The 22,253-nt window shown below is 47.2% G+C and overlaps 1 protein-coding gene across 5 annotated transcripts in view; it reads right to left on the minus strand.

Moving 5' to 3' along the window:
* Positions 1-22,253, minus strand: part of NEGR1 (neuronal growth regulator 1) — a 317,196-nt gene that overhangs the window by 274,417 nt on the left and 20,526 nt on the right. The window contains exon 2 of one of the 5 annotated variants that reach the window (XM_083846131.1): positions 14,856-15,327. In XM_083846131.1, coding sequence (XP_083702257.1) covers positions 14,856-14,989 — 134 coding nt within the window. In that variant the 5' untranslated portion in view covers positions 14,990-15,327. Of the gene's footprint in view, positions 1-3,660; positions 3,993-14,855; positions 15,328-22,253 lie in introns of those variants that run through there. The other 4 variants (XM_083846127.1, XM_083846128.1, XM_083846129.1 and 1 more) reach the window with 4 other exon arrangements.

Raw genomic sequence — 22,253 nt, forward strand, 5'->3', positions numbered from 1 at the left:
AAAGAGACTACTGTCGGCAAAAACGACACGGGTGAAGCTCAATCTGCCCGTTAGCGAGGCTGACCTGGAATTTCTCTCCGATTTCCCCAGCCAGGTTTGAAAAGAACCTGGTTCCCCAACGCCATGCCGGGGGGGAGCACAGAGCCCTCGGGAGCCTTGACCCAGCTGACTGAGGCTTCAGCCTTTACAGGGAATAACCCACACCACTCAACGTATTCCACAGCATACATTTAATAAATTACTCCATAATCGCACAGCAGTGAGAAGTCTGTTGTTTTTAAAATGTGTCAAATGTAACAATTTCCTGGGACTGCACAATACAAAAGAACTACCAGGTACGCTAGCTTTTATCAGCCATGAGCTACAGAAACATGAAGTGCGGGAAAAGAGGCTGCTTGTTCCAGAAAGCCATTTTGATCATCCTCAGATCTGTACCTTTAGGTGTTATAAGTGGGATCTGTTTATGCATCGCAGGTAGGCAAAGAGGAGCTGTTAGTAACCAAACGCGATTCTCTTGGGTCTGTGACGCCACGAGGGCCACACGCACAGCTCGGCCAGAGCCCGGGCACCGCCAGCCCGGGCAGCAGCGTGCCCCCACCTCCGGGGGCAGGGGGCCCTCGCTGCCACCGCAGGGCGGGCGGAGGTGGCCTTGGCCCCCCAGCAGCGAGGCCTCAGCCACAGCCCCGCAGGAGCGCAGCCGTCACCCAGGCTGCTCGCAGCCGCCTGCTCCGCGTTTGTCACCTCCCTTACGTCACCGCTCTGCCCCAGCCGCTGCCGGCCTTGTCGGTGCCCCAGAGACACCGCGAACCGAGGGCGATCCCTCTCCTCGCGGGAGGTCTCTGAAAGGGTCACCAGAGTAATCCGGTTCTGAACAGACAGGCTGCTGGCTGCACTCCTAGCAATTTACCACGTAGCAACCCGTTGTTTTAATAAAAACATTTTTACAACTTTCTCTCTCCTTCCTCGTGACTTCTCGTTAAATCTTAGGCAATTACCTGGGAAGAATACAGAGCAGGTGCAGGGCAGAATTTAGACTTCCGAAAACAAGCGGTTTCCTGAAACTATTTTGTCATACAAAGCAACTGCGTGACAGACAAAATTTCTTAAAATTTCAATAACCGGCAAAACAAATAGCGCTGGGACAGCACGGACCAAACACGGACTGAAAACAAACAAAAAGACAGTTTTTAATTACTAAGGCTACAGAAAGAGCTCGTCATCAGAAAGAACACCTTGCATAAGGACGGATTTTCCTTAGAGTCATTCACGAGAGGCTTTCCGGGGCAAACACCGCCCTGGCCCTCTGAAGGAGCTCGGCCCGCTCGCACCGCTGCCTGCCACGGGGGGCCGGGCGCACCTCGGCGGTGCCACGAGGACGTGACGCTGGTGCTGCGTGGGCTCGAGAGGTTAACTGTTGTAAGGCAAGGGATCTATGTGCTTTGTGTTAACGCGTGGAAGCTTTACCTGGAAACCTCCGCCCTTACAGGAGGCGTTAGTCCTCATTTTCAGTAAAGATGAGGGAAAGCGGTCACGAGGACTGAGGCTGGGGCTTGGCACGTCCAGCCTCGCACGGTGCTCACTGAGAGGTGCCACGCGCTCCCGGCCCTCGCTTTTTGGCTCGCAGCAAGGCACGTGGGCAGAGGCCTGACGCAGGCGGCCGGCCGCGTCCCCGCGGGGCGCAGAGCCCACCGCAGGGGTCGGCACACAGCCCAGGGCACCGCGCGGGATGCACCCGGCCAGGGGGGTGCGTGTGAACGCAAACGTGCGTCTCGTAAATCACCGCGATCTTCTTTCGGCCAGCAAAACGCTGACTCAAAGCCACGTGAATTGCTCCCTTTTCTAGCATTAATTATTGAAGCAAGAACGCCAGGCGCTGCTTTAAGCGGAGCGCTGTGCGATCTGCAATAGGTAAGGAGGTAACTTTGCGAAGCCCTCGTTGCCAGAGGGCAGCGAGGAGCGGAGAAGCCGGCGCTGAGGGGTGAATCAACACATGGCAGCAGGAAGGCACCGATGGCCATCTTGCAGTAGGAGGCAGGGACCTACTGCACACAGCCAACTTCGGATGCTGCAGCGTACAGAAACCGAGAGGAGCTAAACCCAGAGGGCTACAGAGCTGGAAGAAAACACTCCTCTTTTAACCCCTAAACTGCTTTATCCAGCTCACCAGAATTTGCATCTAAACAAACGGCCAGCTCCCAATAACGAGGACACTAACAGCATTTCTTCTCCTACGTATTTCAACACGTTAAGTTGCGGAGATCCGGTGAGGACGAACTCAGGAGGAGCAGCGCCGATGCGCACCCTGAGGTACAAAACGAGCAGCTCTGCCCATCTCCCGTCCCCTCCTTGGAAGGTGCCTTCCTGTAGGCATCCTACGCTCCCCCTTCCAGTTGCATTCCCAGCTGAAAACAAAACGAGCTGCTATTTGAAAGAAAGCCTATGAAAGGCGTAAGAAATGAAAGAAATTAATCACAGAGCAAGAGAACGAAAAAACACCACCACCACTCAGATACAACCCCCGTGTTATTTCACCACCTAATTGCTTCGTTCCGGAGTTAAGCAGCAACGTTCATGCTCCCTTTAACACCGGCTCTTCACAAAACAGATATTCTCCCTCGCTCGTGAGACAACAGCGATGCTTTAATCTTAAAGCTCTAATTTCGTTTATGTAACCTATCCAGCGGCACAGACGCTGAGCTTCAGACACAATCCTAGGCCTAGGAAACTGCGTGTATTGCAGCGGAAAGCCACCAAGAAGAAACCTTCAGAGCACCTGTACAATGTCTGAATCAGGTGGTTCTAAATATACGTTCGTTCACGTCCTAAAAACGTTCGGTGCTGGCTGAGCACCTGAGTGCTGCCAACTCACCGAGTTACCTTCTGTGCAACCTTTAAACCTGAAGCGGCACAAGTAAGGCAGGCTTATTTCTGTATTTCCCTCGTTCCCCCATTCCTTATGCAGAAAGCACGAGGACTTCAGGACGTCTCAAAACGCGGAGCACAGCCGAGGCACGCGTACAAAACGCTCGCCAGCAGCTCTACACAGACATCTGCTGTATTTTCGGTAGCTACTACACCAGAGGCGGGCGGGCTGGCTACGCGGCGGTTCCAAACTCCTGCCGAAAACACCCCCCGCGCTATCTCGCGTCCCGTCCCGTTCCGGAGGGGTTAAACACGGCCAGGGCTGAGGCGCCCCGCGGCCGGGGGCCGGGGGGCCGGGGGGCCGGCACGGCACCGAGCGCAGCCCGGAGCGGGACCGCCGCGACCGCGCTCAAAACGCGGGGAAGATGGGGGGGGGGTCGCGTAACTACAGCAACGCGCTGCCAAAGTGCAAATAAAAGTTAGGGCCGGAAAAGATAACGGTGCCCGCGGGGCTCGGGGCGCGCCGGGGCCGGGCCGGCGGCTCCGCGCTGCGCTGGCACCGGGCGGCTCCGGGCCGGGGGGCGCGGGGCCGGGCCCGTCCCGGTACCGCCGCTGCCGCCCCGCCGAGCCGGGGGTGCCGCTCCGGGTCCGGGGGTGCCGCTCCGCCGCCGCCCCGACTCGCGCCGACTGCCCCCGCCCGCCCCGGGTCGCGGCTCCCGGCGCCCTCCCCCCGCCGGGACCCCCCGGCCGGTGCCGGGGCCCCGCGCCCGCTCTCCCCCCCCCGCCGCCGCCCCCTACCTCAGCACGGCCGTGTCCCCCTTCCGCACCACCAGGCTGTCCGCGGCCACCCCGGGGAAGTCCCCGCCCGGCGCGGCGATGCGCCCGGGGGGCAGGAGGCAGCAGAGGCCGAGCAGCACGGCCGCCAGCCACTGGTGGGAGCCCCCGGCGCCCCGCACCAGCGGCACCATCTCCGCGCCGCTCCGCGCCGCTGCCCCTGGGCCCGGCGGCGGCCGAGCGCTGCCCCCGGCGGCGGCGGCCCCTGGCTGCTGCCCGCGGTCGGCGGCCGAGCGCGGCGCGTGGCTGCTCCCGGGCGGCCGCCGCAGCATCTAGCGAGGAGGGCAGCGCGCCCGCTCTGCGCTCTGCGCGCCGCGGCGGCGGCGGGCGGCCCCCGGGCTGCCGGCGCGTTGCCATGCAGCCGTTGCCCCGGCAACCGGCCTGGCGGCGCGCGGGAGCGAGCGCGGGCGGAGCGGGAGCGAGCGCGGGCGGAGCGGGGGCGCGCGCGGGCCGAGCGGGGGCGCGCACCGCCCAACCCCGACGCCGCGGCGGCCGCGCTGGGGACCGCGGGCAGAGCCCGGCCCGGCCCGGCCGCCGCCCCCGCCCCGGGGCCGCCGCGGCGCGGGGAGGCGAGGCCCGAGCCCGCCGCCCCCGGCCCGCGTGCCCGCCCGGCCGGGCCTGCGGGAGCCGCACGTGGCCCCGCAGCGCCGCGAGGGCCGGCCGGGAGCGCGCCCCGCACCCTGAGGGGAGCTGCCCCCGGAGCGCCGTCACCCCCCGGGCAGCGCTCCCCCCGCTCCCGGCGCATCGCCCCGCCTGCCCCCGCGTTGTGCCGGCGGGGTGTGAGGGCGGGGTGCGCCCGGCGAACGCCTGCAGCAGTGAGGGCAGCGGCCGGGCTCCGTTACAAGGGACACGCGTTACTTCCCTCCCCGGGACGCTCTGCCCCCCGCCACGGCACCCCTGCGGCAGGCTGCCCAGCTGCCGAAGGAGCGCTCAGCTCACGCACCCAGGGGGGAATCCTCCCCTCCTCCCGCGGCACCGCCGCTCCCTCGGTAAGGGAGCAGGGGGAGAGACCGGCCCGCGGCCCTTGGGCACGGAGGCCTCGCCCTCAGCACTGCCCGTTACCGGCAGGCGCAGCTCCGCCGGGAGGCGGCGCCGAGGGCTCCCCGCGCTGCCGCTGCCCCAGCGCGGCCCCGGCGGCACGAGGCGAGCCCCGGGGAGCGGAGCCGCTGCCGGCAGCACTGCCGACACGGCGCCCCGCGGTCAGACGCGGAGCTCCCGGCAGGGCAGCCTCTCACCCTGCGGTTCCAGTGCTGACGAGGGGACGTTTCGCACAGACAGGCCTGGCCCGCGCCTCCCACCGCCACCGTCCCACCATCACCATCCCACCGCCACCGTCCGTCCCAGCAGAGGCTGCTTTCAGTTAAAGAGCCATCTCCTCCGCACGGCCCCCATCCCACCGCTCAGAGAAGTCTCTCACGTGGGATAAAAGTATAATCCTTCGTCTCTGCTGCAAAATGGTCCCTTCCACTACTTCCCACATCAGCCCGCACTTCACTATTTTTCAGGTTAACCTTGGGGGTAGGGGAAGGTGGGGTTGTGTTTGTTAGGAAAAAAAAAAAAGGCCTGTTTCTCAAGGCTCTCTCTGCTCTTCCTTTCATCAACCAAGGTACACACCCAAACTGGATAATGCCATTATCCTGTAGCAAACAAACAAAAGAGTACAGATCCATGAGCTCAGCCCCTTCCCCTGCAGACCTGCAGTCCCCAGTGCCATGCGGCTCCTAGCGTAACCGATATGCAAATCATTTCTATTACAGCTGGACTGACAACATTCATCAAATCTGTTAATCTTTTTCCAAGTACTGGGGACAGAATGCTTAGGAACCTCTCTCTGATCTTCAGCGACACTTCCTAGGCTTTGGGGGAAAAGTCCTTTCCGAGGTGCGATGCTTTCTGCAAATAGGTCCTGTTGGTATCGAGAAGAGGAAGACCTGTAACCACATGGGAACTGGAGAAGCCATTTAAGTGTTTTGATGCATTCAGTACTCAGATCATCCAGTGAAAGATGTGATATAATAGCCGAGATCTAATTTTAGGGAGAGCTCTGCAATCATTAATGAGTCACATGATGTCGCTTTTACTTGACCTTAATGAACAATCAAATAATTTGCTCCTCCTTAAGTGAGAAGCAGAAAAGACATTTCCTTAATAACATCCTATTAATTTCACAGAAGATCACAAATCTCAATCAACAATAGCCAAGATATATTTTTTTCCACTTTTGGATTCCTGTTCCCTGGCTCTCGTGCTAGCTGCAGAGCAATGGAGAAAAAAAAGGAGGTCAGGAGTCAATAGCAGTTATGCCAATCAGGGTTGCTCCAGAGACTAAATGCTTTCATCTGAATCCCCCTCACCTCCCCCCAAGTCCGGGAAGCTCGCAGAAAAATAATAATCTCATACCAGCTGTACACACACACAGAAAAAATATTTCCGGGGGCGGGAGGGGGGAACGGGGCACGACCCAGGGACACAGACACACTGTCACTTCAGCTAGTTTGCTGTGAAAGCCATGTGGCTGTTGCAGCACGTTAGTTTCGCCTCAAGGAGATGGTACTTCACGCAGAGTAACGGTGAGGCCCTATGGTATTTCCTGTGATTCGGCAGTGTCTTTTTGTTTAGAGTCATTTGGAAAAGCTAAATGTATTCGTTGTTTGCAAGTACTTGTTTAACAGTTTGCACAGATATTCAAGACCCGTTCACAAACTTCACACTTGCCTTTTTGTTTCTTTTCGTCCTCTCCTGAACTGTCTTAACACTACTGGCGAAAGATGGAAGCTGAACGACTCGAAAAAACTCCGAGAGACTCGGTGCCATTCTGTGATTCTTTGATTCTGTGATTTGCTTGCTGTTGAGATACACATTTTGAAAAGTATTCAAGAATTTCAACCTAGTTGCCAAATGACTTTGATTAACGTCATACGTTGTCTCTGAATGGCCACCTGAGGACTGTCACAATAGCAGCCCTGGTAACAAAAACTTTGTTTCTGCTTTCTAAATAGATGATACGTATTTTGGAAAACTTGGAATCTTTTGGAACAACATGGAAGAAAAACAACAAACAGAAAACAAACAAACAAACAAACTTAGCTACTCTGTATTTTCAGAGTTGCATTTTGTGTCTAACTTCACAAATGCTTTGGAATTTTGAAACGATTTTACAACGGCCAAAAAACAGTAGAAACTTCCAGGTAATGAATAAAGCATTCCCAGAGGTTAACATTAGTTAACCAATTTTAATTGAAAATCTTCTAGGGAAAAAAAGAAAAAAATTATTAGACTAGAAACAGCCTACTGTCCTAATATTCTCAGTTACTGTCCTGATATTCTCTAACATTTCTGGTTTTTGCCCCTCTCTCCTAGCACAAAAACATCGCATAAGTAAGGACTACACTGTATTGCTCTGCAAAATCTTCTGATAAGTATACAGCTACAGCTCAACCTTCTTTGGCAGTGTTCCAGATTGTCTAAAATTTGAACAAACAACCTATAGCACCCAAATAATTTTTGAGTTTTAGAATTCAAAGAGCAATTTGTGATGTTTGTGCAGAATTGCTATGTGAAAGAGCTCATCTGGATGGGTTCCAGTGGATCATCAGTTACAATGCAAAAACGTTCCACAAAGTGCATTCTCTGAAAATTTCATTTGAAAGGGGAGGTTACAGAGAAAGTTAAGAATGGGATAAACCTTGGAAACACACACACAGCTTTGATATTTTTAAATTAAAAAAAAAGTTTGTATAGCTCTTTTCAACCATCTACTCTTTAAAAAAATATTGTATATAAAAATGTAAATAGTGATTTTGTCAAGTACTGAAATTAACAGAAATTTCCTTTTAAATAAGTATCTCTTCCACAGATAACTTCAGAAATCCTGTACTAAAGTGGGTGGGTTTTGCTAGCACAATTGAAAGCAAATGCTGAAATTTCCATAAAAATGCATTTTCCATTTTCTACATAATCCAGAATGTGACTATGTACAGAAGTGCTCAGTAAAATATTCTCCAAAATTATTTCCTGTACTTCAAAAATGGCAAGAAACCTGGTGTGCTATCATATAAGCTAGCACCTTCTAGCTGTAAAAAGTCGTTCTTTTAGCACCAGAACAAATGGGCTCTAATATCCTGAGATTTGAGTCATCTTATCTGAGTTTTTAACTTGATAGAACACGGCTGCAGAACAAGCTCAGCCCATATTCAACACCAAAAAAATGCATATAATAAAGAATCTCAGAGGAGGAATGAATCTATGGGTGCCTATTTATAAAACACAAGCTCTAATTATACCTTTCTCAGGCACAAGGCGTTCGCAATGTCGCTTCTCCGGATTCTCTCATGTCTGAGAAGACTTGACTTGTGCCGCATCCCCCCCATCGCAGTGGAGAGAGATGCTACACGCACAGTGATATACACTGAAAGCCATGAGGCATAAGTCATTTCCATCTTACGTCCATCATTATTCAAGCAGGGAAACTCAACAGTGCAGGAAAAAAAAAATAAAAGTGGAACTATTTCTTCTTTAGCATTTACGGAGGCAGCAGGAAGAGCAGTACTGACCCAGGGCCTTGTAAATCAGCTTTCTTAGCACAAGAGAAGCACGGAAATTCTACTCGCATTCAAGATTCTCGTTCTGACATCTAGGCTCTCCTGCTTGACAGAAGCACACGTGCCTCTTTAGGTTCTTGGTTGGCTTAACCAATCCTCTGTGGGATAAGATTGCACACAGTACGAGGCTATCAGCAAAAATTTAGTCATATGTGGGTGAATGAAAACATTTTCTTCACCATATGGTATACTATGGAAATAATTGCCAAATGACAGAAGCTCGCTAATATTGATGCCAAATACATAGATAATACTGTCAACTTACGATCAGCCTACATCTTCCTATTTTAAGGCATACAAGTGAGTGCAGTTTGAAAACATCCACAAGAAGCTTCATACTGAAGAACTCTGCAAAGAAATAGATTCCAAATATGCATGGAAGTTTTGTTGTTTTGTGTTTGTTTGTTTCTTCTCAACTGTTTGGAGCTCTCTGAATCACAAAAGTAAGGAACAGAGCTGGTTATGTAGAAAGGTAACTTGAAATAAATTTAAGACGAGACAAGCATTACATGAAATATATCTCATGGCTACTGTTCTGTAGGGAGTAAACACCCTCGCTGGTTGGTCTGGAAATTGAGCACAGAAAGGAAATCTGGAGTTTGTGTTGCAAGCGTTTACAACTCTTCCTGCTTGAGACTAGTCAAGACACTTAGTCGAACAGCATGACGTAGTGCTTGCAAACAACGTTTTTTTTTGTTGTTTGTTTTAAATGCGTGTGTGTGTTCTTGCTGCTGTTAGAAGGTCATTTTAAGAAACTAATAATTTTTTATATGCAATATATTCTAAACTTATAAACAGGCCAATATTGCTGCTTTGATATTTTTCAGACTGGAGATGTGCAGAACAGTCGTTACTGAAACTAGCAGGTTCAAATCTTATTTCCTAACCTAGACATTCAGATTTTACAACAGCTCGTATTGGGATCCCTCGCTATTGCAGCCAGAGCTTATAACTTGAACCAGACAGGACGTGCTGTACGTCAAAACTTAACAAGTGTGGACAATCTGTGAATGTGTGCTCGACAGTCCGGATCATAATTCCACGTCAGGATTTCATTTGCTCATCAGGGAGCATTTTGTCTCAATAACCTCTGACACCACTTACAAATGTCTCAGCCCTGGGAGAAAAGCTCCTGAAGCTCACACGCCTCGCAGGATGGAAGGGCAGAGACTGCATATGCGGGGTGGGAGGCATCGGAAAAGTCAGGATGCTTTTGCCTGATGATAAAAATCTTTGTTGTGGGTCTGATGGAAGGGCAAAAAGCATCCTCCAGTACTACTATAATCTACCTTATTCTTATTATTGCAACAAGGGACTCTACCCCCTATTTTCTGAGTGAGAAAATAGACCAAAAAAAGCTGATTTTTCCAGAAGTATCAATTACACTCCTCTGGGAGGAGATCACGAACACTATAATATTATGGGATTTTTTAAATTATTTGTTTCTTTTTAAAGCACGATAAGGAGTACACACTCATTGTCTGGGAATAGGAGACCTTGCCATATTAAAATTGCTCATCAAAAGCGTTATTCTTTAACTCTTTAGGCTAATCAAACTATATTCACCCGATCTACACTCATACCCCACCCATCTTTCTTGTTGGTGTCTTCTGGAGCCCCTCTCTAACTGGTTTACAGTGCCGCTGTCCCCGCTGCTTTCGTGCCACTCGGGCAGACCTTGCTCTGCCGTGAAGCCACGTCAGGCCCTGCTCCTGTGCAACCTGATCAGCCTCTGCTCAGCTCCGTGCTGCTTGGAGCAGCCGGCTGTACAGGCTTCCTCTGAGCCATCCTCATTCTGTTTCTCGAGCACGGGCTTGCCCCCAGCCCACGGCAGGCCAACCCCGAGGTGCACAGGTGCACCCCGTGCTGTTTTAGCCGAGGCTGTCGGTGCCTGCTCCGCATAGGATGTGCTGAACCATCACACATCCATTTCACAGCAACTTTGTCACCCTAGTTCTTCTCATGGCTTTCTTTATAAAAGATGTTTTGCAGGAAAACATCAAGCATCCTAGGATCAAGTAGATTGCCGTGCCGTTCTTTCCTTATTCACTAGGCCTGTTATCCCATAGCAAAAGCAGAAGTGGGAGGAAACGATTTCTTCCAAGGGATGGGAGGAGGGCACGCAGCACATTACAACAAGAATATAAAGACCACTGATCACAGCATATCAAATAAACCGACTTGATAAATTGATTAATGTGCTGACTTCGCATTAGCCCACTCTGTTCTGTATTTGATTTACATGTATAATTTAGCTTACTCGTTTAATCTCGTTAATAAAATATTAGATTGGAAGTCTGTGTGGATTGCATGTTTTCTCCCCAGGTATTAGGATTAAAAACCTACGGAATCTCCAGGTAGTAACTTTGTAAATCTCTGGGCGATGGTACAAAGAAATGCCTTATAGCACTGCTATAATTGATGCTTGAATCGCAGCACTGCTGGAATCTGTAGGAAACAATATTTGCATATCAGTCATTTTTTTCGACTAACAACAGGGGTTTCGGAACCTTTGAGGGGCGGCTGTGGTGGATATAAGCCAACCATCAGAAACGTTGATCACTTTCCTGAGAAATCGATCTCCGCTTCTCACAGTGTTTTTAAGTGAAAATGCACCTGCTCCATTTGGATTCAATAATAAGAACGGAGTTATGACATTACTAGGAAAAACACATGAATAAAACGATGAAAATGAACTCAACTTTGGCCACGCTTATGGCCAAGAAAGGAAATGGAATTTCATGGTCACATTATCAGAGACCAATTATCCTTCTGAACAATAAAGAATTTGTATGAGAAGAGATTTAACAGTAGAACAAACAAAGCCACAAACTAACCACTACAAAGCATGATTTATCTAACCAATCTCAGGCAAGTCGTCTGGCTCGTATTTTGAATGCTCACAGCCCATCCTCAGCGCAGCATTTTAAGAAGATACTGTATCTGTCAAATACATTGAAATAACCACGAGAAATGAACCACAATCTGCTAGCGTATGGTAGACTTACAAAACAAGCTTCATGCATCAAAAAAGCGCATCTTGCCAACACACACACTTATTTCTGGTACATCACTTACCTGGCTATGCATGCTTACGCACACAAACATACGTTTCATGCAGAGCAAATCAGAAATACTCTTAACGAATCTTGGTCCAATGTAACATGGAGACAGACCACCGCTGAGGCTGATATGGATAAATTGATTGATCTGTTTGAAAGGCTAAATTTTGAGGATAAGCATTTCAACATCATTTAAAGACAACCATTTTTAGTTATTCCAAAAAAAATAAAACAACACCTGAACGATCACCACTATTACACCTGCCAATGAAGCATTCGTTTGCAGATTTTTATAAAATAAATCTATATTCTCAATCAGAGGAACTTTAAAAGATTGAGTCAGACATTATCCTAAAAGGGAACATCTTGGTTAACTACTTAGAAAGTTTAAAATTACTATGTTTTCAAACTAGAGTATCAGTAAAATAATTTTGCACGGCCATACCACCACAAACCATTTTGCATCAAACAAACCCATTGACGCCTTAGCATATCTTTTATCTTTTTTGTTGTTGTTGTTGCTATTAGGAAATGATGCTTATGTCACCAGATATGTTTGTATTTGCAAGTCTATCTGCCATGAACAGCTTTGCAAACGGTTGATTGATTTCAATCACATTTGACATGAAGACAAAGGTCTAAATGCTAATATGTAGCCACCAACATCATGAAATTAAGTAACCAGATACACTCCTATTAGCGCTCCAGTTGAGAGAGAAACTGCCGTGTGAGCTTTTGCTTTATTAGACACCAAGAACTGAATCTTGAAATGCAAAATAATGGGAAACTAGGTTTGCTTTAAAAGAATTAAATATTGATTAAAAATAAACAAACAAAATGCCTATCTATGCCTGAGAATCTGAGTTGCTTCCAGGCAGGTCACTCTTACCAGAAATGACAAATGTTCTCAGTGTTTTTCTGGGGAGGCTTTGCTTCTGCCATTAGCTCATGGTGTACCTTTGATTAAAGGATCGTGATGCCATCGGAAGACTTCCTCATGCAGGTGCTCGTAGGCAATAATCAACCCTTCAGATTTACTTCCAAACTTGTAATTGTAAAGGCATGTTTTTCAGACCTTGATTCATTCTTTGTCATAATTTTCCTTAAATCTTTCTAATTTTTCAATACCTGTTTTAAAGTATGGAACCCCACAGCACAGCACAGCAATGTGTATTATAGCAGCAGCCTCAACACCGCTGTATCACCTCTTTGTACTTCGTATTTCCCACCATACTTTCAGAGAATGGATGTCTTCAGGTACAAAACCAGCAGCAACTTCCTTTTTTCATAGATTTATGAATTCAGTTTGGAAGGTCTATTCAAATTCAGCATTCACTTAACCTGTTTGGCTCTAAGAAAGAATTACTGGCTTTCACAACTAGTGTTTTTGGAGAGCATCACAATAAGAGGATGAACTTATGGCATAAATAGTCATCTCCGATACATAGGTGAGCTAAATCTAGCCAAGAATAAATCACAGACAATGCCAAACTGGAAGCAGTAATACAATTATTTGGCACGCAGACAGAGATATTCAACCTACTGCAGGCATGCAAGGTTCAAGTGTTTGAGACTGACAGATCAACAAGAAAAGAACCAACCCAAACAATGTAGCAATTACAATTTTAAATAACCCAGGATTTAATTTCAAGGCTTAACTGAAATCCTAGAAATCCTGATTGTGGCTTTTCCAAGTATGTGGAAAGGCAGAAGAATGAGCAGCTAGAATGAATGCCAGCAGCATTTGACCCCCTCCAGGAAATAAAACACAGAAGGCTTAAGAAAAGTGTGTCTGCCCAGGGCAGAATCTGGAAAATGATATTCAAATTCTAATCATTTGTTACTAATTAGTCAAGCGGTTTGAAATAACACCACTACAAAAGTAATACCGTATCATTCACACACAATTCCCAGAAGTTACGACATACCTGAAGTACAAGAGTCAGCATATGGTTCCTAATATATTGCTACAGAAGTCCAGACGTGTATTAGTGAAATTTACATTGAAGGTAGCACAGCACTTGGAAACCCACAAGCTGTGGGGAAGAGAAACTAATGCATGTGCAAGGAGGAACACAGAGCCAGAGGAGATGACGGGCCCAAACCTGGCTTCTCCCAGTTCAGGAGGCGTACTGGTAGCTCTGCAGCTCGCCGCATCACGCGCGGACAAACAAGCAGGGAGGAGCAGCATTTCTCTGCGCTGGTAGCAGAGTACTCGTTTCTGCTTCAAAGGATGGATCAAAAGTCGACACAACAAAATCAAAACCGGCACTGCGGCAAATTTGCAGATGATACGAGGGTGACCATATTAATGAAATAACTGACTCAGCTGGTAAGACAAAATTACTACTCTTACGTAGATGAAACATTCTGTATTAATGCATAATCAAAACACCTGGAGCTAAAGTGTTCAGACGCACTCGCTGGTGGACAAAGTAACAAAGTGGGATACAGAACTGTGGGGGACTGAGAGAGTATCTAATTATGAATGCGATAAACCAGAATAAATGTATCGTGCCACTAAATAACACTACCAAAATGATTTAACTCAAAAAAAACCCACACTGAAGAATAACAAGTTTCACCAACAGCAACACTCTATACGTAAAGAAGTTAACTGTACATACTGATAAAACACAGATTGCAAATCCCCTGCCCCAACACACGCAAGTGTAAAATAGGTGAAATAAAAGGCCACAGAAGTTTTCCCTCGCTCAAAGAAATACAATAATGCACAAATTCTCATTTGTTACGCAGTCTTGTAAGTGTGCCAGGCTTGGATGTCCTGCCACCACCCCTATTTCAATCAAAACATGGATTTGCAATTCCAAATAATCTGTAAAGAGCTCAATCCTTCACTCTACAAAAGTGTACCATTTATCTGTATATCTGTTACTTTTTTGCAATATTGTTACAGGACAAGTTGCTTCCTCTTCACTTCCTTAAAACAAACAAAAAAAAGAAACCAAAAAGAGGATTGTCATGGAGGATAGATGCCATTTTTCTGCAGGAAAGCCTACCATATAACTGCATCATCCCATTTCTACTCATGCAAAGGGACTGTTTCTGTTGAGAGCGACAGCATTCAGTAACTCCATTGTCTGGCTACCAAGGAGCAGCACAACCTCCTCTGAGAGCGCATTTCCAGCAAAGCAGCAGACGGAAGAGCGACTCCCCAACAAGAACACGAGGCGCCCCACAGCTGGCAGAGCTGTGCACAGGGGAGCACTGGAGTAGAGCAGGAGTCACCACAGCACCAAAGCCAGCCCGGGGGCTCGCAGAGAGCTGCTCCAGAGCCTGCCCCGGGGCTCGCAGAGAGCTGCCGGCTGCAGCAGAAGGCAGCGAGGCTCAGCAAAGTAACCGCGTTGTGCCCGCCTCACAGCCCTGAGGGTTTTCTTGTGTTCTCTTAGAGCACCACCAGTGCTCCTTTCCTGCTGTGGAGCGATTACACATTACTGAAATACATCATTTATAAGAAAAAAGTCAGGCTCCTTACCTCAGCACCAATCCCGGTGACAGCTCTCTTCTCTCGGAGGGCGCCAGGAGCGAAGCAGCGGGCAGCAGCACCTCTGGAGCTAGAACTGATCCTTCCCCCTCTGCCCTTAGGGCTGGGCGTTTTCGGCACTGCATTTCCCACCCGGTAGCCTTCCCAGAGCCTCGCAGAGTGGTCCTCTGCCCGCAGGCTCGGTGTTCTGGTGTAGTCTGCACAGAACGGCACCGTCCGGCAGCGCGCGGGCCCCGAAGGCCCAGCCCTCTCCTTCTTGTCCTCTTCGCGATCCGCTCCAGGACACCCACAGAGGACGGGCCTGGGCCCAGGGCTCGCTGCTGGAGCCAGGCGACGGAGCTCCCCGGCTGGGGACTCGCTTCTCGCAGCCCCGCCGCAGGCTGCCCCCAGGTTTTGCAGGTGGTTAAGCCAGGAAAGGAACATGGAGACAATTCCCAGTAAGCTGGGAAACTTGTTCAGACACCTAGGAAATTAAAATAAAACCACATTATGTATTATACACGTGTTCCCGTACTGACTGTACACAAACAAAGTCTCAATTGTTTATCAAAATAAAAAGGTTTAAAAAAAGATGTATTTTAATACAGACTAGCTTGAGAAGGTAATTCTGGCACACATACTATTTCACTAACATATTTTCCGAAGTTTTCTTAAACACCGGTTCCCAATACACAGACAGGTTTATCTCAGACCTTAGAGAAACCTTTTGTTATGTAATTATGCTCTCTTCTGCTCCTCCCTGGCATCCACTTACTGCCGCATGTGTTTTCACACATACTCAAAAGAGACTGCAATTCTTAAATTTCTACTGTCTTAGCCCTATAAGTAATGCTTAGGAAATATTTTTTTAAAGTTTATTTTCAGTGTGTGCTGAAATCAAAAAGTGCAGGAGTAAGTTATTATCCAGCCCTCTCGAAGAAGCCTATGGTACTATGTCTGTACTTACAGAGGCAGGTGTCACGAGGAGAGTACTGACTCTAAAACAAGCAGGAATCCAAAACACCACTTCCACTAATTTACTTGTATGTTGCTTCAAGAAAACTTTGTTCTCACCCCCCCAAATTCAGTTTCAATTACACCTGAGACTTCTAATTAGATACATTTTGGAAAAGAAAAGAGATAAAATCAGAGAGAGGGATGGATTTGTAATTGTAGAGCCATTCTATTTTCTCATATTGAATGGAGGAAACTTTACCCACAGCCTCTGATTTAAGCCTCCTAACAAGTTAACACATGGAAAGGGGAGTTCATCTTCAGAGATTTTAGGCACCATATGTAAAAATAGCTCTGGCTTTGACATACAGCTGGAACGGAGGTCAGCGAGGAAAGGAACCGACTTTAATATTATAGCATCCTCTGAGTAGTCAGCTTCTAACCACTCGTGTGATGAACGAAAATTGATCAAACACATTTCTGTTCCCTTAAGCCTAGAACGAATTAACCTTCGCTGTATTATAATAAGAGTGAGTCCAACTTCCACTTCCTAAGAGACAGAAAATGTCAGAGGGAAAGCTCCTCCCTGCCTGGCTGAAGTCCCGCTGGCGGCGAGAAGGGACGGCAGCCGCACTGCGTGAGGAAGACAGAAGAATCATCAGCTTTTTATCACGTTTTCATCAGATAGGTCAATACTCCCCTCCAAACGAAGCTTGAATAAACCACTCTAAAGAACCCAAGAACCGTACCTCCAGCACTGCCACTCCTTCCCGCACCTGGCTCTCGAGGCTCGGGAGACAGCTCCTTGTTACCCATTCCAGGCAAAACAGGCTGAAGCAGAACTGTCTCAACTGCACGCCGGCAGTGATTTATTTACAGCAGGTGAGTGGCAGTGATGGTATTTATGAAAAGAAAATGCTCTAGCAAAAAGAAATCCAAGACAACATTTGACAACTGAGCATTTTTGGTCAAAGAATTATTTTTCTTAACAAGTGCTTGAGTAGTTTTTGCTGAAAGAACAATATCGTTCAAAAAAACTCCACTGCAGAAACTGTTTCATGGAAGATTTTAAAGCAGACTTAAGCTATGTCAACTACAGTGACATCCTATTTAGCACAGCCTTTTTCTGAAAACGCAAAGTTTGTACGGTGTCGGAAGTTGTGTAACCCCCTGCACTACGGCAGCTCTGCACACTGATGTACAGCTTCCGTGAGAAACATCATAATTCTGCCCTGAGTTACCAGGAAAGTCAGATGTTTCATTCCTCGGTTTGTGACAGCTAGAAGAAAGGTCAGGTGGGGTACCAAAACGCGTTCCGGGCCTTTTGCAAGGCTCTGAAAGCATGGAAGTCTTGACAATTTATAGGCAGTTACTTCATTTTTTTATGGACTGCTTCATTCGTCAGCAGGAACGATGCGCAACGTCTCGGTGCTGGCTGCCGCGCTCCTGGCAGACAAAGCCCATGTCAGAAGCATTATCCCGCGCGTGCCATGGGATGGATGAGGAGTGACATGCCTTCAGAGTGGCCCGAGCATTCAAATCAACCCTAAACTAAACTTCATCCCTGTAGCTGCCACGGCAACTGAGCAGCATAACGCGTTTCATCCGCTAGTTTTAAAGGGGACGCAGGTGAAGTTTAGGCAAGCCGGGGTTAAGAACCACTGAACGTTTAAAGCAGCAGTGCTGAGGAAAGCCTGCCCGGACTGTCCAGCAGTTACACCGTGGCAAGGTGCGGCGCTTCTCTGAGGAGGCCCTTCTCCTCCGGCAGAAGTACCGCGCTCGCTGTTGCTGTTTGCCCACAACATCCCAGAGACCCGAGGCCCAGCCCCACGGGAGGCCCTGCGGCTGGCAGACAGCTCGCGAACGTTACGGGCGTCGGAGCAAACCTGGGCGCACAGCTCGGAGCTCGGGAAGGCAGGAGCCACACGTGTCTGAGTGAGGCTCAGGTAGAGCTGGAAGATGCTTGGAAGATTTCTTTCCCCCTCAAGTTTCGGAAAGATTTTGATCTTTGGCATCAATATATATTTCAAACATGCATAAGTGGAAAAATCCATTTAAAGAAATCCATCATTTAATAAGCTCAGTGACAAGTTAATTCCTTTCTTTTGCTGTAGAACTTATCCAGAAAAAGTGTTTTACGCAAAAATATTTGTAATAAAGGTTCTTATCCAGTGATTTTGATTCTTTCTTTAAAAGTCAGGAAAAAAACAGAATGATTTTCAGTTAAACTTGGTACCACCTTACTTTGGAAGTGTCCCAGTGAGGCAAATCTAAAAATAGTGGAATTTAGCCCAATCCTATATTCAGTTCAGCACTCTGATGGTATTTTCATTGCAGGGACATCCAGTAAATAAAGGGAAAGCAATTAATACAGAATTGTATTATTTTTTAATCTATTTTTTAATCTATTTTTTTAGTTTGAAAGAGTCACTTCTGAAGAGATCAGCAGGCCCTAGCACACCGTCACACCCTCTGCTCGGTGCCAAGCGCACGACAGGACTTGCACTAGATCGGCATTCCCCAAGTCGTCTTTAGAGGGCTGCGCCCGGCCGTGGGGAGGCGGACACAGGTAACACCACCTCTAATGAGAGCCCGTGGGTACCGCATGCCTCTCGTCGCTTCGCCTCCCCTTCCCAGGCTGCCTGGCCAGGAGGGCGGCAGCAGGAGCATCCCCCCGCCTCAGCACAGCTGCCCCCAGGGGGGGCGAGGCGAAGCGCTGGACGTGGCGCGCTGACACGGGATTTCTCGCACCGAAAGCTTCTCGTGCCGAACAGCTCTCTCTCACCAGTCACACCACGCAGCTAGTCTTAGCTCAGATCCCCAGTACCAGGGCAGCCCCTCTAAGGAACCGTAATAATCCTACCGCTTCCTGAGAATCTTTGCAGAAACCGCACAAAGCAACAGGGGCAAGTCCTGCAGCCGGCCAGGGGAGGACGATGTACAACAGGACAAAGAAACTTTTCTCACCAATAAAAATAAAGACGGCCTCACAATATCGTAACAGATTGGTTTCCTTCGCAGCAGCTTGGATGCAGCCAGAGCAATCAAGCTGGGCCCTGCTCTGGAAGCACAGTTAGTGTTAGCTGCTACAGATTAATTCCATAAAACTCAGATCTGATTTGTTGGCTTTTATTGACCAGCAACTCAGTGCTAGGTGGAGCGTTGCACAACTGACTTCTTGTCAGCGGTACTATCTTTCAGAGAGGCAACGAGGCAACAAACAGATCTCCTTATCTACACTTGAGGCACTAGAAGAAAAAAGAGATAACAACCTCTTGGCAAGACACAGACTACATAATAGCCAGATTTACACCAGCAATAACATCTTTAAATTGTAATTAGCAATGACTTGACAGCTGAGCTTACTCTGAAGAGGAAGGTCGTGATTAAAGGGTTACAGGACCGTACCTGGGGACACTACACCTCAGCGATATTTAGACATCTCGATGCCCGCGTGCATCACGCTGGTAGTTCAGACACAACGCCTAGGTACACATCACCATCAATGGATGGCGTATGGTAAAACATCTGGTGCCTGTGCAGCCACTTGCAAGTTACTGGACATGCAGTAATACTTTAATAGGTTTTGGCTGATGTCTTGAGAGCTCAAGCTACGGGCACAGCCCAGCCATGCATTCTTTTGAAGGCACAAAGCAGTCGGGAAGTTCCTCCATGCATTTTGGGCTCATGTTTGAGCGTGCTGTCATTTGAAATGCGCTGACTGCATCTCCACATTACTGCTTCTCTCCACTTCTCACTCTCTCAAAATACTAATGAACCTGTCATCCCAATTGCCCTAATACTCATCTGTTCTGGGTGTCAGGCACAAAATTCAGGAGCTCTTCCACAAGACATTTTTGCTATTGTGCAGCAATAGCAAAACGTATTCATAAAGTCTATACATTCGTCAATATGATAAACAATATTATCGCTCAGGAGCTGAGTTCATTACCTGCTCTGATGCTATCAGTATTTAACAGTGCACTAGCAGATGAGGTGAAGAGAGCATGAGAAAACAGATTGCCTTCATATTAGGCGTCTGTGTGGATAGAAGTAAAAAACCCTAGGTATTTACCAGAAATATTAATAACACCAGATGCCTTTAATGTTAACCCATCTTATTACTGAAGCCCATCAATTAAGTTTAAAAACAAGCCATCTGCATAGTTTGTTGCATTGTTTCAGGTTAGAGGCACATCTCTGAGCCTTTTAATATCTATTTATTAAAATGAACAGAAACGTGCATATTTTTCAACTGCCTTCATGCAGCCAGATAACTGATGGCAGCAATAATGCCTTTTTTCAAGCCCAAGAAAGTATTTTGGAGTGTTCATGATGACTATGACTAGCAAGATAACCTCTGTGTGGCTAATATATGCTCTTATTATTTCAGTGCCTTAGCACATCCAGCAAATACTCTCAGGAAACAGAGCTGCCCTCGGTGCAGCTGTGGGTGATCATTCAGGCACATCCTTGGGGTGAGCTACAGGAGAGCATTCAGCTCCTCTTCAAAGAGAGCCACTCACAGAGGAACATCCACAGCTGCATTCTCTTACAAACTCTGCTTTCCGTCTGGAATAAATGGGAAGTCAAAAGAAAGGGTTCAGGATATCAAAAGTTGTCAGGGAAAAATAGGAGAAGAGTTGGGCTTCGGCATCTGTGGTTCTAGATGTTTTCATTTAATTTGGATTTTGTCCCCTGTTGATCATAAAAAATTTGTTAGAGGACAAAACCTTTCTGTCACTTGAAGGCTTGGTCTGGACATTCAAAGCAGCCTCATTCAGACTGAAGTAACCAATGGTTTTCTCCACATTATGCCCAGCTAACACCCTTTTTATGTTAAATATTTATGAAATTATTTCAGATGCTTCTACAAGATCACCCGAGAATAGGAGCCATGAGCTGAGCTTACAATTCTGAACATCAGAGAATGGAGATGCCTTCACAAGCGATAGCACATACTTCTCATTCTCACCCTTTTCTCCCACTTAAGTTTCTAACCTATATGGGTTAAGAAATATCCTTTATATTTATTGGGGTCACTCTTACCAATAATATTTAGGCATGATCTAGTCAGGCTAATGTCACAAGCAAGCAAAACTGAAGACACTTTTCTGAAGTTACCAAGATTTACAACTGTATTTCTGGCACAGAGTGATGCTGAGTAATACACAGAGTAAAAATAGAGTTGCAACAATGGATGAAGATCTGTACTTTTGAAAGGACCACACACTACAGCAAGATTAGTCTCTATTGTTCCAAACTGTGCAGTAGATTTCAAAGAAAGTCCTTGGGAAGTGTGAAAGAAGCCATTATTTAAGGCTAGGCCTGCAAACACAGGTGTATTTGTTAACACTTTTCATGTGAAAATCTTGAAGCCCTTCACAGAAGAGAAGCATTTCTCACCAAGCCCACTCTACGGATGGTGAAATGAAACTAAACGCTTGCCTTGACCAAATTCAGATGAAGAGTGTGGGTCAGCTAAAACTAAAACTTTTTACAAACCACAGTTCTTAGTCATCAAATCTTCTGCCTTAGTAAAAAACATACTCAAATGATGGACTTTTTAGTAAGCAGGTGCATGGATTAGAGATCTTTTTAATAAGCTAGATTTGTTTTTTATTTGTGCTTCCACTGTAAATCTTTCTATAGACATCACTTTTTTAAAGTTTATCTGCATGCTTGTTAGTGACTGGCAGGTGACTTTTCTTTTAAAATTATTTTGCTATAAGTATGCTGTGAATACTTCATTAGTTATAGACAGATTGGCTTGCAGCCTTGTTCTGTGCTACCTGCTTAAAACATTGTGTACCCCAGAAATATATTTGCTAGCCAGAGGCAATTCAATATGCGTAGATTTCATTTTGCCTGCAGTAATGAACACTATATCTAGACTGTTAAAATACATATTTTAAGGGGGAAAATCTCCTAATAAGCAGCAATGTTTCTACCTTCTACATTTGCCCAAAGCAAAGAATGATTTTGCTCATATCTCAAAAAATCACCAATATTTTGTTTTTACTTCAGGACTGGCACAAAGAGCTCTGACATAGCACCAGAATTTGACAACTGACTTTTCAAGACAGTGCTTTGATCATTTAAAATCCTGAACGTAGTTTCACCTTTCCTATGACATTTATCTTTTAGCTCCTTCCCACTTTTATGAACTTTAATTAAACTAGACTTGAAAAATCAGAATGTCCCCTTTTTCTTGCAGTCTTCCATGTGCAAGTTTTCTAATCTTTGATATACCGATTTTCATACATTTAGATTTCTAAATATATGTGATGAAATCATCTTAAATATGGATATTGAAAGAGACTTCTGATCATTTTTCATAAGGAAGAGAAAGGCACAGCTTAGCAGCACACTTCCAGTTTTACCAATGTACCCACTTGAAGCTGGGTCCCAGCTGGGATGAAACCCCACCCTGGGCTGCCACGTGCTTTCACCCAG

This window comes from Anser anser (assembly GCF_964211835.1).
Source record: "Anser anser genome assembly, chromosome: 8".
In the NCBI taxonomy this organism is placed as follows: domain Eukaryota; kingdom Metazoa; phylum Chordata; class Aves; order Anseriformes; family Anatidae; genus Anser; species Anser anser.